The 14,694-nt window shown below is 32.1% G+C and overlaps 3 protein-coding genes across 4 annotated transcripts; all 3 read left to right on the top strand.

Moving 5' to 3' along the window:
• The first annotated feature begins 3,034 nt into the window (after positions 1–3,034).
• LOC122594560 (3-ketoacyl-CoA synthase 2-like) lies at positions 3,035–5,783 on the top strand. The gene is made up of 2 exons (XM_043766998.1): positions 3,035–3,640; positions 4,983–5,783. Exons 1-2 carry the CDS (start codon positions 3,035–3,037, stop codon positions 5,781–5,783), a joined length of 1,407 nt encoding a protein of 468 aa, XP_043622933.1.
• Positions 5,784–6,963: 1,180 nt separating this feature from the next.
• LOC122593690 (probable histone H2A variant 1) lies at positions 6,964–9,755 on the top strand. 2 transcript variants are annotated; one of them, XM_043766134.1, is made up of 3 exons: positions 6,964–7,044; positions 7,382–7,517; positions 9,244–9,755. In XM_043766134.1, the coding sequence occupies exons 2-3, from the start codon at positions 7,392–7,394 to the stop codon at positions 9,538–9,540; spliced, it is 423 nt and encodes a 140-aa protein (XP_043622069.1). In that variant the 5' UTR covers positions 6,964–7,044; positions 7,382–7,391; the 3' UTR covers positions 9,541–9,755. The 2 variants fall into 2 exon arrangements, with proteins under 2 accessions (XP_043622069.1, XP_043622068.1); XM_043766133.1 differs by lacking the exon at positions 6,964–7,044 and having other exon boundaries at positions 7,340–7,517.
• Positions 9,756–10,693: 938 nt separating this feature from the next.
• Positions 10,694–14,447, top strand: LOC122592089 (beta-carotene isomerase D27, chloroplastic-like). The gene is made up of 7 exons (XM_043764296.1): positions 10,694–10,940; positions 11,076–11,215; positions 13,195–13,287; positions 13,720–13,781; positions 13,946–14,052; positions 14,138–14,230; positions 14,379–14,447. The coding sequence occupies exons 1-7, from the start codon at positions 10,694–10,696 to the stop codon at positions 14,417–14,419; spliced, it is 783 nt and encodes a 260-aa protein (XP_043620231.1). The 3' UTR covers positions 14,420–14,447.
• The last annotated feature ends 247 nt before the right edge of the window (positions 14,448–14,694 follow it).

The raw sequence follows: 14,694 nt of genomic DNA on the forward strand, positions 1-14,694 counted from the left end.
TTTACAACTTAAAAACATGAATAATTTACCACTTTCTTTCTCTTTCTTTAATTTTCCATGTAACTAAAGAATGTAGAAATAATAAATAAATTTTTTCTTTTACTCTCAATTCTATTCCTCTCATTTCTTTTCTACTCATTTTAAACTCAACAATACAGTGTTAATGTTTAAATGTCTATTCTTCTACATTAGGTAATTCATCAAACACTTAAACATACTCAAAATAATAGTTTAAAAAAAGTTGATTGAGAAATCTTGTTAAATTGATTTGAAAAGCCAATGCAACTGAAGACTTAATCTAAGAAATACACATCTCCTTTCAAAACCCTTAACCTGTGACGAGCCATAGGCATGTGCAAACTTGATTACAGATTGATCAAAATATGTAAGCAGCCATATATATGCAGGTGCTAAAAGTATTGAAGAAAGTCTTACATACCAAATCCCCTAATGTTTGAACTTTGCAATGTCCTGCAAGAGCGAAAGTTGTCTTATATCTCTATCGTTGCAATACCAAGAAACCAGAATCAAATATATTACTCATAGTACAATACCATTGGCGGCTTAAGGTTTTTAGATGCCTCAAACGAGATTAATTTTGGGGGGCCAGTTCATTACCATATAAATTAAAGTAAAAAAAAAAAGGTAGCTCGTCTTTTGTTATTGAACTACAAGTAATAAAAAAAATATGCAGATGTTGATGCAAAAATCAAAAGGCGTTACTGCAATGCAAATTATATAATGATACTTAATCTAAAATTCAAACACTAAGTCTAATATACAAGATTTTGAGGCCTTAAAAATTTAAAGATCTAAAGTGATCGCCTAGTCCCATAGTATAGTACTGTTGAGTCACCTTTATACAATACTATAAGCTCCTACATTAAAAGTAAGTATGCAATGCTAGGTAGAATTTGCACATGGGCTACCATCCGATAGATTCAGTTTATTCAACAATCATGAAAATAGTGCTTTACATTAATTTTGGGAAACAAATCCACGTTTGGGCATCTCATACAATTAATAGATAACAAAAGTTTACCTACTCAAGAATGTACACTAAAAAGTTTCTCCACAACCATTGTACTTCATTTCTAACAATAGGACCGGTGCAAAAATAAAGCATCACTATCCAATGGGTTGGTGGCCCATTGGTAAGGTCAGCCCATTGGTAAGGTTTTTGACCTTAAGAGGATCCACTTGGGTTCGAGTCTCACTTTCCACATTTGTGGGGTGGATTAATAGGGGTTTTTCGAGAGTCCTGGTTTACAGACATACATGTAATTTAGGAGTAGGATAGAATGTCGTTCAAAAAAAAAATAAAAATTAAATGGAACTTTTTTTTTCAAGACATTTAACACTTAGCAGAACATACAATCTAAGGAAAGGGTGTGTGTGTGGGGGTGGGGGGTTGGGGGGGGGGTGGGTTTCAAGAAAAGGTTTAAGCTGAGGAATACTCATCACTACTCATAAAAGCTTGTATGTTCACTTGTTCAGTTTCAGATAACGTTATTTGCATTAACAATTTCAATGATTCCTGGATAACTGTCCAAACGGGACATGGATCAGAAGCCGCATGGTAGCAACAAAATCAGTGAGAGGGGTTAAAACAAGTTCAAGTCAGAACAGGCTAGTAATTTCTGGTAGAGGTCAGTAGGTTTGACTTGGCTGGTTTTTTTCCCGACTATATTAAGCAAAAAGTAGTCAACTTCATATGATTGCAAAAGTTATACTATCTGAATAATAGTCTAAATTTTTTATGAGATGATACATTATGTCTTACACTTTAAAGATAAACTTGAGCTACTTTTTACCTGATTACCCAATTTGACCCATTTGAGTAGTTTTGTTTGAATTCTCCTGTTTACCTATTTGACCCGTTAAAGATATAACCAAAACAAAACCGCAAATTGACCTATTCATAAGTAACCAATAATAAATGGCCACTTTTCCGACACACACAAATGCGCGTATATAGACACATTGACACACACACATGAGGTCTTATGGCACCCTATCTGATTTATCATATCTGATTGGCATATCATTGTAGACCTATCACCATCCTTCATTCATGAATATTCACACGCAGATGCAAGGACACAATCATTTTCCCACTACTTACCATGTACACTATACAAGACTTACAAATCGAACCTAGCTTTTGGAAAGAAAATGCATTAACCCTAACAATGGAGCAGTAGTATCCAACTAAATATCATAACAAGTTAAATCTTATGGATGCAAAATCTAGGTGTTCCAAATAACTCGTATTAGGAACTTTAGCACAAATTAAACACATATAGGGTAAATTTAGACTATCGTCTGTGATAAACGTTTATGAAGATACGAAACAGGAAAAAACGAAAATAAAAAACAGAAGAATTAAAATCCAACTCCATTGATGAATATTTCAACTAGAATCTAATCACTTGCATTGCAAATATATTAGAGATATATTTTCACCTTAGCGAAAACAATATGAACATATAACGATCTATATAACCTTATAACAAATTTTCAAATATGTTAAATCACTCAAAATTTTGATGTGCGAAATGCCTTTTTTTACTTCTTAAAAGTCAATTAAGTTGATTGAAAAATGATTTATACAGTATTTATTAGTATCAATTTATACCAAAACATCTCCTATTTTAGATAATCATTTATCTTTTTCTAAATTCTAACATACTAAATTTTATCTATTTAAAAATATATCAAAAATATAAATTTACTTCTTCCGACTCATGGTAGCATTAGACACATCAATAAATTCCTAGAATTTGTTGTCACTGACTCGTTCCTGTATTATGCGGCTATTATGCTAGTTTTTGTTAACAAATGTAAACATGTATTTAATGGCCTATTCCCTTGCAATATGGGAGATCCATTCATAAAAGCTCACATTATGTTCAGGATTTGACAATATGTGTTAGCTATCTTTGCATATACACTCTCATCCATCACAATATCTAGTTGCTTTTAGCAGAAAGATATTTAGTCACTGAAAAGATTTCTTCATACTATAATAATCATGTTTATCATCAATTTCAATATGAAAGATCTCATAGAATTGTTGACCCTCCCTATCTTAAACTTCAACGCAAATATTATGTTCCTAGTCGTCCTACTCACGTGTCTTCTTCTTTTATGTTTTCTGATGACCAAAAAAGCTTCATGCAAAGTTTACTTGGTAGATTTTGCCTGTTACAAGCCTCCAACTTCTCAAAAGTGTTCAAAAGAGCTTGCTATGAAGCAAGCAGTACAGTCTGAGTATTTCTCGGAAGAAACACTAGATTTCATGAAGAAAACATTGGAAAGATCTGGCCTTGGTGATTCCACCTATTTGGCAGAGATATATTTCAGAAAAATATATGACCCGTCCATGAAAGATGCAAGAAAGGAGATTGAGATGACTGTGTTTGGTTCGGTTGACATGCTTCTAGCCAAAACAGGTGTACGATGTGAGGATATTGGTATACTAATTGTCAATTGCTGTATATATAACCCACAACCATCTCTTTCTAGCATGATAGTCAACCGCTATAAGTTTAAAGATAATGTCATTACATACAACCTTGTTGGGATGGGATGCAGCGCAGGACTTCTGGCTATCGGACTTGCTAAACAACTCCTCCAGGTATTCAACGGACATTGTTAAACACGCTTCCCTGAATGTAGATGTCCACTTTTTTCCCGTTCAAATTAAGAATGCTACTAAACCACAAAAGCATTTTTCCAAAATAAACACTACATAATATGATGAAGTCTTAAGATGAATTTTATATGTGTTATTAATTAAGGCCTCTTTCTTTTTTTTCAGATCTCAAGATCATATAATTTGACATTTATCAAGATTATTAGTGTATTTAGTACTACTCTGCATGTAGGCCGTACGAATATATAGTCATGTACCTTATAACTCTTAAGGTTCAAGGTTGCACGGTTATAATGGCCAATAGAAATTAATGTTCTGTGATACTAATTCTACATCATCCACCAGGTCTAGATGTTGGTTTATTGTTTTTTTCTTATGATGGGCTAAAACTGTCACAAACCACGTTTGTTTGATTTTGTCTCTGTTCTCTTATCTCCTTGTGTACATCCTCTCTTCTTCCATTTAAGAATGTTGTTCAAAGAAAATTTTGTTGGATTCCTGCCTGCATATATTTCTTATGCAGAAGTATTCACTATTCAGATTCCAGATCAAGTTAATTAGCCGATTACCCAACAGTACCAATATTCATGCCTTTAAATCTATTTGTTTCATATACTTGATCCTTATTGTTTTAACAATTACTGTTATGTTCATGTTTACTAGTATAACATTTGTCTAATTTTCAATACTGCTTATGTTAATTTGATCATCTCCGTTGACATTTAGACTATTAGATAAAACCAGTAGTAAATAAAGAGCATATAACTATTCGAAATTATCAATTAATTAGGCATATACATGCAGATGAAAACCTATAAAATATAGATTGTACCATAATCTTTTCTTAGTTATGAAATTAGATTTTGTTATGCATATGACATGTTATATATTGTTAAGTCCATGAAACATCTATTGCTTATCCAAAAATGGCCCTTTAATAGTACACTTTTGACAATTGCAATATTAATTAAGGTAGCAATAGCATTAGTAACCACAACCCATGTTTGTTGTTGTACAATGGCCTTTCCTTGAACTTTCTATTGTTAGTAATTTATTAAGCCTCTGTGTGTCTCTGTGTTCCAATATTCAATGAAGTACCAGTGACTATGATATAATACAATAGTTAACATAAAAAAAAAAATAAAACAAAAATCATAATGTTAAGCATGTAATTATTTTGCATAAGACTATCTGCTTAGGTAGGTTGACCACTTGTGTGCCTTAGGGTGGGTCAGGTTCTCTAACGGGGACCCGGTTAAGATAACGTATGCTAGACTTTCTGACATTCGCAAGTAATTCACATATGAGTGCTAATCTTTTGCAGGTGCACTGCAACTCATACGTAATGGTAGTCAGTACAGAAAGCATCACAGAAAACGGCTATATGGGAAAAGAGCGTTCCAAATTCCTTATCAATTGCCTGTTCCGCGTTGGAGGTGCAGCAATCCTCCTCTCCAACCGCCCTTCTGATCACAAAAGCTCAAAATACGAACTTTTTCACACAATACACACCAACACATCAGCTTCAGATAGATCATATAACTGTATCCTTCGTGAAGAAGACAACGATGGAATGGTAGGTATCACAATCAACAAAGACCTCATTGCTACCGCTATAGCTACCATCAAACCAAACTTGGCCACTGTAGGTTACTTAATCCTTCCAATGAACGAAAAACTAGCCTACATCGCTACTGTCATTGCAAAGAAACTTTTTCCGAGAAAGAAAATGCGTCCGTATATACCCAACTATAGCACCGCCGTCGACCATTTCCTTCCTCATGTGGGTGGTAAGCCGGTGCTAGATGATTTGCAGAAAACACTGGGGTTTTCGGACAAAGATATGGAACCTTCTAGAATGACGTTGTATAGGTATGGAAACACTTCTAGTAGCTCAATATGGTACGAGCTTGCTTATGTGGAAGCAAAGCATCGAGTTAAAAAAGGCAACAAGGTTTGGCAGATTGCATTTGGGTCGGGTTTTAAGTGTAACAGTGTTATTTGGCGCGCAATCAAGACTGTTGACCATGATCCTAGTAATCCTTGGACAGACGAGATTACTGAATTTCCGGTGATATTGGAGGACCTTGAACCATTTCCAGTCTTTTTTGAACCTTCCAAGTAGGATTAGTTAACTAGCAGATCGATGTTTATTTTACAGTCTTTGAGTTTTTACATTGATGGTTAAAACATCATGTGTTCTGATTACGTAGATCTAGCTAAATAAAATGCTACGTTGCAATAAATAGTCCTTAATTTGCGGCAAAACTTTGTTAGTTAATTAATGCCATGACGTTTTCGATCACATCCATTTTTCAGATACATATATATATTTGTGCTTCAAAGGAGATGTTTAGCTACATGAAATGCATAATAATTAGGGAACGTATATACACACCCATTAATTCGACATAAACACTCATTATACACAAGCATGTTCTTTTATTGAAAGTATATTTGTTTTGACCAAAAAAGTCTAAATACTATACGGGATATATCAATGTATAATTACCGAATTGGGGTGTTCCTATAACAGAACCTTAAAGTTAAAGGAAAAGAATAAAAATAATAACAAACAAAATCGAAACTAAACCAAAACCCTAAAAACATAAACTGAATCTGATGGTTTCAAAACTTAAACTTGCATGATTTGGTTTTACCCAAAAAAATAAACCAAAAGCGTGCACATTAATGTTGAAATTTGAAAATATTGCTTTAGTCGATGTGGAAAGGGAACGTGCAATCGTCTCAAGTATATATGACAACGTAAGGTCTATAATTTTGGATAACCATGTGGAACATATAGTCATCAAACACCTTTCTTATCATAACTTCATACTTAACTCATCCTCAATTAGAAAAGTATAGATATCCCATCTATATTTACATACACTTCTTCCACCCACACACTCTCATCTTGCTCTTATAAATTTGGATGAGCCATGATTTTTATAACCATAATATATAACTACAATAATCATAAGTTTACGACTCGTACTGACTCGATTCAAGTTCACACAGTGATTTGTAAGAGTCTGGACAAAAACCAGTCATCTAACGAGCCGACTCGTTTTCGGTGTAAATCGACTCGTGACTCGTAAGAGTTTAACAACTATGCCTATATCACTATATGAAAGATTTAAAGGGGGTTTGTTGAAAAAAATGAAATTAAAGGGGGGTTTTTAAAAAAAGATGAAACAATCCTTTAAGATCTCAAATAGTCAAATCCTATATAAACCCAAAAACTTGTACGCACGCATATCTATCGTACATCTTTATCTGGCTTTAGCAAATCCATCTTTGGAAAATACAAATTCGTACGAAATAAAACTTATTTGTTGAAGTCTTATCTTCTTCATAACTTACAGTCTTCCAAAGTTTTTCAGGTAAACAATTTCTCTCTTTTCGTTTTATTTTAATTCTAATTTAATTGTTTTTTTTATATACCTCTATAGTAATTAGAATTTTATCAATAAATTATGTAACTCTTTTGTTTAATTAAGAAAACTTAGGGTTTTTATTTACAGATAACTGTGAAGATAGTTAGATCTGTTAAACTTAACATATCTGTTGACCTTTTTATTATTGGTTTGACTTAATTTGATATTCGTTCTTTTAAAAGGATAATTTTTTATTTATTCTTGAACTCTTTTTTTTTTTTTTTTTAATTTTTTTAAAAATAAAAGAATTGTTGGGTATTTTTGAAGTGTGTGTGTTTTGAAGGTGCAAGGAAATGGCGGGCAAAGGTGGGAAGGGTTTATTAGCCGGGAAAACAACTGCGGCTGCAGCAGCTGCAGCTGCTAGTAAGGATAAGGATAAGAAGAGGCCGATTTCCCGCTCTTCGCGAGCCGGATTGCAGGTATATGTAATATGTTTATTAAAGATAATTGTCGTAATGCATGACTAAATGTTGGATTGGTTATGTTTTGTATTCATTGAATATTGAAAGAATACGATCACGTGTTAACGATAACCAAAAAGGATGTAATATGTTTGCTTTGAATATGTATGTGTTATGATAGGCTAGGTTAGTATATGGATACCAAGATGACCAAAAGTTGCGCATTAATGTAAAAATTTTTAGATTTGTGATCTAGGCGAGCAAAGTAGCAATTTATTATTAGTACCATTGCTGAATGGTGTCATGTGCTTATTACTGGTAGACGTGATGCCTGTAGTAACTAAAAATATCCAAAAATTTTCTCAAAGAACTAATGTTATTGTGGCTTAAAGAAGTAATGTTATTTTTGGAGTCTTGTATACCAATTTGTGTACTTTTAATCCTACTATGCTTTAGCGTGAGTTGTAACAAAACTTTCCTCTAAACTCACATCCTTATGACTGCACTTTGTCGTGTAGGAGAAAAATTATTTGATGTGGCTTACTGAATTTTTAGTTGTTACTTATGTAAGTGTACTGTAAAAGTTGATGTGTTTCAATTGGCTAGATTTAGTGTTTATGGATACTAAGATGATTTAATAGGATACATTAATGCGAAAATCTATGCTTTGTGATCTAGGCGGAAACTGCTGCCTATTTTTATCACCCACTGTTGAATGGTGCCACGTGTTTATTATACCAGTGTATATACATCTTTTATGCCAATTTGTCATTACTTTGAATCCTACTATGCTCTAGTAGTCTAGTGCAAGTCGTAATAAAAGTTTCTTGTGATTTTGCATGCTCTATTGTAAATGTTTAAATATGGAAAAGAAACCAATTATGACATCTGGAATGCAGAATTTGGTTGCGTCTTATGGGAAGTTTTTTAGATGTCAATGATTTGTTGATTTTGTAGTTGATTTATAGCATTTGAATCGGGATAACAAATAAAGAATTGAAAGGAAACTATTTGTTGTGAGCCCACTGTTTGTTATATCCTCTTCTTGCTTCTGTTGGGCATTCTCAATAACTTACACACAACTACACAAGTCATTAGTCATGTATCATGTATGGTAGATAAGTAAGTTTAGAAAGGAAGAAGCAATCCCAAACTCTTCATTTTAGCACATTGAGCCATTGAGGGTAGTTTGTTACAGATGAGGCAAAATGTCTTCTACCCTCTTATGAGATAAATGAATTCAGAGTATTAAAATATTAAATGAAAGTCACAATGAGTGCGTTCATTGAGGAGATTTGACTTTTGATTCAAAAGGAAGTTTCCTTTTAAGCTGAAAGTGCATCTAATTCTAATGTACGATGCTTTACTAGAATTGGAAATTTGTCTGCTATAACTTGATGGTTGTCGAAAAAAAGTTGCTGTGTAGATACGATTTATAGAAACTGAAATGCGTCTGCTTGCTATAACTTGAATATGTTAAAAACATTTACCAAGATCATGTTATAACAAATAGTAGTTCACTAATTTCTGTATGTCAGAGGTTTTATGCATTTTGCTACAAATATAAGGTGCATGACTTTCAACCTATTCTACATGTTAGCTATTTTCTACAGTTTATCTATAAATGGGTCAATATGGCCACATTGACTAGTATGCCTTGACAGTTATCTATGTTGTCTCTATAACCAGTCATTGCCATTGTGTGAACAAACCACTGATATGTTTTTATCTTATTCTGAACCAGTTTCCTGTAGGAAGAATCCATCGTCATCTCAAAACAAGGACCTCTGCCCATGGAAGAGTTGGAGCCACTGCCGCTGTTTATTCGGCAGCTATTTTGGAGTACCTAACTGCCGAAGTGCTTGAGTTAGCCGGAAACGCCAGCAAAGATTTGAAGGTGAAGAGGATCACCCCACGACACTTGCAGCTTGCCATTCGTGGTGATGAAGAGCTTGACACTCTCATCAAGGGTACCATTGCTGGAGGTGGTGTTATTCCTCACATTCACAAGTCGCTCATCAACAAAACCACAAAAGAATGAGCCACCAACCATTCTCATAGATGTTCTCTTTTTAGCTTCAACAAAACTCTTTGACTGTTTTAGTAAATTAGCTTATTATGGGATTTGTGGCATTTGGCAAGGATTTGTGTAGTTTCACTTTTTTTTTTAACTTTATCTAAATTTTAGGTTTTAGACTTCATGACTTCGTGTACATGGTTTGCCTGCGTATTATCTTTGGATTCTGGTTTGCTTCACCTGATTTGTTGTGTACTAGCATAGTAGCATGTGTGATGTTTGTGTTGTCTTTGGTCATTGTATAGGGGTATAGCTCTAATGCTTCAAGACATTTTAGGTGATTATGCTCGAAAATTCAAATATACCAAAGTGGCCTGATGGTAATGGTCAGGACTCGGTAAGTCGGAGAGAACTTTACTAAGTAAATATCGTGGGTGGTTAAAAAATATGTTTGAAATGGTCTTAAAGATAACTCGGTTTACTGTGTTTCGAAGACTCATCTTTCTCATTAAAGCCATCAACTGGTTTTTTGCTCTTGTCTTTTGAGAAGAAGTTTTACATATTAGCACATATATCGTACAGATGTGACAGATAATACCTAGTGTAAGGAAAAAGGCAATGACAAATAGTTAAATACTTCATTGATCCGGCATAATTGAAGTTGAACTTTTCAGATACATGATCCAATTGTTAAAATAGAACAACTAGTAGAATAAAAACCACTAAATTTCATATTATATTGTTATGTGTGCAATTCAGTATTTTTTACAGTTTTAAATTTTATTATACTTTTGGGTATATGTAAAAATATGACATGTGTTAGTGTTACCATAGTTTTCTATATTTTGAATTTGGCTCGAGTAAATGTTTTGTATATTTTGATAATAAACGTGGATTGAAGCCTCTAACAAAATCAAAATTGAATCTCGTCTAGTATATTCAATTCCATACCAACTAATTTAAGTTTGGCATGAATAGAGAATGTAACAAAACTGTAAATAAAATATAAATAAACAAATAATATGAGGGTGGCTAGTGGGGGGTAACAAGGCATCTAAACACGAGACTTACGTAAATCCTCTTGTTCTATATTTTGTACGTATTATCAATATCAATATCTTGACACCTATATATAACATATCTTCAATTCCTCTGACCTTAATGTCTCTAATAAGCCATGGAAACCACCATCTTTTTTTCCTCCCCAAAAATTGGAATCCCATTGTTTGTACCGAGTTCTTGTCCAAAACATAGCGTTCAACGTCGTCCCACGGTTGTATCTGTATTGACACCGGTCACTAAGGCGGGTACTACAACCAGTTATAGTAGTATAGCTACCACTTCAACAAAGACCGTTTATAAAGACAGCTGGTTCGATCATGTTGCCATTACATACCTCTCTAAAGCTGTTCAAGAGGCCATAGGTTTGTTAATTAAGTTAATTACTCGGTCGTTTTCATGTATTTTTTTTTTCCTTTTGAATTTCTCATGAAAGGAGTGGCACGCGCGTTTTATTAGTTCCTTTTGGTGAGTTTTGTTGTACGTGGATCGAAATGCAGATGTGAGGAACGACGAGAGTGGGTACGATAGCTTGGTTGTGGCAGCTGGAGCGGTTTTTAGAAGCTTTGATCCGATCAAACAACGCCAACTTGTTGCCAAGGCTCTTCAAAGTGCAGTTCCTGGGCCTATCTCTTTTCTAGTAAGCTTTTTTTTTTTTTTTTAATTCCTTTTTAATCAGCCGAACGCTAAAGACAATATATGACTAACTTATTGTATAGTATACTCTAAATTATATTATTGTTCCAAATAATCGTTTATTACACTTCACTCTCGCATATGTGTACATGGAAGTTGACGAAAGTATAACAATGCTAAAACATGTTTAAAGATGTGTTCTTTTAACGGTAGAATTATATTAAAACAAAATTAAACCAACTAACAAGAGGCTAGCTAGAGGCATAGTATACGATTATCTAGAATTCAAAAAACAACCAAATATTTAGACTTCTCTCGAGATTTTAACTACAAATACATTAAAAAAAAAAAAGAAAGGAAAAAACTCGTGATACTTACAGAACTCGAGACTCTGTCTTTTTGAAATGTATATAGATTTTTGATATGTTAAAATGTCAATAGATTGATATTTTTGATAAATACACCTATCGAGTATAGATAAACTGATTCGAATCACAAAACATTATCTTTGGTAATTGCTTCAATGTTTATTGGTTCAAATGGGCTTGATTCTTTGGATAAACCGATATGATTGTCGGTTTAACCTGGTTTTGAACATTATTTTGTATTTATTTAAATTTTTATAGTTAACTTTTATGATGATTTTATATAATTCAATGTTATTTTGGATTGTGTGTGAAGTTTAAACCATATATTTTTCTAGTATTATAATTATTTGATATTATTGAATTTTATATTGAATCATAAGTAGTACTCCAAATCACTAATAACTTATAACTAAATTTTAGATCCGTGTCCAACACTGGACACAAATTTTACGATATTATTAATATTAGATTTTCCTACATTGAAGTCATAAAAGCTTATAATTTTGAAGATATACGGTTCCAAGTGATATACTTTGCAAGTTGTAGTACAATAATCACAGTTTCGTCACTGTAATTATTAGCAGGGACATATTGATGTAATTGTTTGTCGTAGTCTTTTCACAAAGCACATGCTATAATAATTTCTTTATCATAGAATTTTTTTAAACTAGTTTTACTCATAATGTGATATTATTATGAAAGATAACTAAAAGTTAAAATGTAAATAAACCTGTGATTCTGTACTTGACATTAAAGTATATGTATTTGATCATGATGTGGGTCCATAACACTAATATGTTTATTTCCAATAACCTGTTCTATGATAATTTAATAACAATTAGGATTGTTTTCATATTTTTTGATAACAATTAGGACTCTTGATTTGAGTGACAATCGCAACTTTAAACATTAATACGAAAAACTAATATATATATATAAAAAAAGAGAAAATTATGTACTTTTTTTATTGAGAGATTATGTTGAATTTTTTTTAATTAATTAAATAATTGTAAATTTTAAAAAATTCTCTCAAGTTGATGGCTAAAAATAAATATAAATTAACTATTCAGGGCTAAAAAGTGTAAATTGTTAATGAAAAACAAAAACATGTAAATTAATAACACTTTTTCTACAAATTAATTAATACTAATATAACAACTAGTTATAAATAATTATAAATTAAGTATTTAGGAGTAAAAAGTGTACATTATTAAAGGAAAACAAAAAAGTGTAAATTAATGAGACTTTTTCTACAAATTAATATAATAATATATTTGGATAATGATTATAAGAATTTTTAATTTATAGTTAATTTAAATGATGAGATAAACGAGAGTCAATCTGATGAACTTGAACGATTTAATTGGTTAATAAGTCTTATAAAAGTAAGTTAAGATTCAATTGTAGATTATTGAATCAGAAGTTATTACATTACTTGATGAATACAACAATAACAAACATATGTTATTGGTTATTCATGTTCAATGAAATCTATTAAAAACAAATATTATTATTATTATTATTATTATTATTATTATTATTATTATTATTATTATTATTATTATTATATATAGTAGTTGTCTAGTTGAGGTAATCTTCTTGTTGTGTTAAACAGATCAAAACATTGATGCCACTTTCGAAGTTTAAAAGAGAGTATTTCGCAGCATTCACGACCATCTTCTTCCCTTGGCTTATCGGTCCTTGCGAGGTATGTATATGCATACGCAGTTATGCACGCAAAAGTAAAGATGGAGCTCACATCTAAGTTGGATAAAACACTACTCACATAGTTAAAGATTAATATGTAAGTGAGGTTTCACCTGACGTAAGTGTGAGACAATAACACTTTCACTTCTTCCATATCGACAAAAGTGAATATATGAGGTTGTCCCTCATCTAAACTTAGATTGAGAACCCATAACATATAAATATTTTAATATTTTTTTAAAAAAGTAAATAATATACTTTGGACCCCATAAATTTTATTGATACAAAATCAAGATGTCAAGAATTTATCATCTAAACTTAAATGGGGATAACCCCATCTTTATTTCCTCATTATATATACGGCTCCAATCAAATGATAATAATTCATTTGTTGTAAAATGTATGGCTAATAATTTATTTTGTTGAATTAAAGGTAATAGAATCTGAATTTGAAGGTGGTATAGAGCGGAACGTCGTACATATAAAAAAATGCAGGTACTTTTTATGTTACAAAATAGATTAAAAATATAAAAAAAAGTTTTGTGACAAAAGTGACACAAATGAGTGAATTTTTATCTAAAGATGAAAGACATGCAACGTATAAAAATTTTTATTATTATTATAACTCTATCATCCTAATGTTAATTTTGTTAATTTAGGTTTTTGGAATCATCTAATTGCGCAGGGATGTGCACCAATCTCTGCAAGATACCATCGCAAGAGTTCATTAAGAACTCTTTCGGCGTCCCAATCAACATGGTTCCAAGTAAGTACATTGACATACATAGTACACTTTGTTTCACTTGCATCTAAAGCTTAATCTTCAGGGAGAAAATGGTGATCGATTTCAGATTTTGACGATATGAGTTGTAAGATGATATTTGGGCAAGAGCCCCCTGCTTTACAAGATGATCCAGCATTTAAGCAACCATGCTACAAACTATGTAAATACTTTCAACTATACAAATCTTGTCCTTTTCCTATTATCTTTTTTCATATTCGCAATGTTCCAACATTTTTTAGTAAGTATTAATGATGTTAGATCTACTAAAAGTATTCTCATACAATTTCATCTATGTGTACTCTATGTAGGTAATGTGAAAAATAAACATGATACAAACTGCATCAACTAAGGACCTCAAGGAGATGGATCAATACGAAAATTATAGAGAAAAAGCTAAAGTCTAAAGCCGTGCTATTTTCAATTCAACTTCAACTAAATTCCATAATATAAGTAATCAATGGATGTGTACATGAAAGCTGATATTGTATACAAAATCCATACACAACAATTGTGAGTTCAATACATTTGTACATGATGTATCATGCTGATGATTGTGGTTGTTATATATATGATCGAAGATAATAGGTTGAATACATATCATCTCGATTTATCTTTGAAAATGTT

The sequence above is a fragment of the Erigeron canadensis genome, chromosome 3 (genome assembly GCF_010389155.1).
Source record: "Erigeron canadensis isolate Cc75 chromosome 3, C_canadensis_v1, whole genome shotgun sequence".
Lineage (NCBI taxonomy): Eukaryota > Viridiplantae > Streptophyta > Magnoliopsida > Asterales > Asteraceae > Erigeron > Erigeron canadensis.

Coding starts and splice junctions, on each gene's coding strand:
- LOC122594560 (XM_043766998.1), top strand. CDS start 3,035: ATGTTTATCATCAATTTCAATATGAAAGATCTCATAGAATTGTTGACC. Junction 3,641..4,982: donor TTGCTAAACAACTCCTCCAG/GTATTCAACGGA, acceptor AATCTTTTGCAG/GTGCACTGCAACTCATACGT.
- LOC122593690 (XM_043766134.1), top strand. CDS start 7,392: ATGGCGGGCAAAGGTGGGAAGGGTTTATTAGCCGGGAAAACAACTGCG. Junction 7,518..9,243: donor CTTCGCGAGCCGGATTGCAG/GTATATGTAATA, acceptor ATTCTGAACCAG/TTTCCTGTAGGAAGAATCCA.
- LOC122592089 (XM_043764296.1), top strand. CDS start 10,694: ATGGAAACCACCATCTTTTTTTCCTCCCCAAAAATTGGAATCCCATTG. Junction 11,216..13,194: donor CTGGGCCTATCTCTTTTCTA/GTAAGCTTTTTT, acceptor TGTGTTAAACAG/ATCAAAACATTGATGCCACT. Junction 14,231..14,378: donor GCAACCATGCTACAAACTAT/GTAAATACTTTC, acceptor TACTCTATGTAG/GTAATGTGAAAAATAAACAT.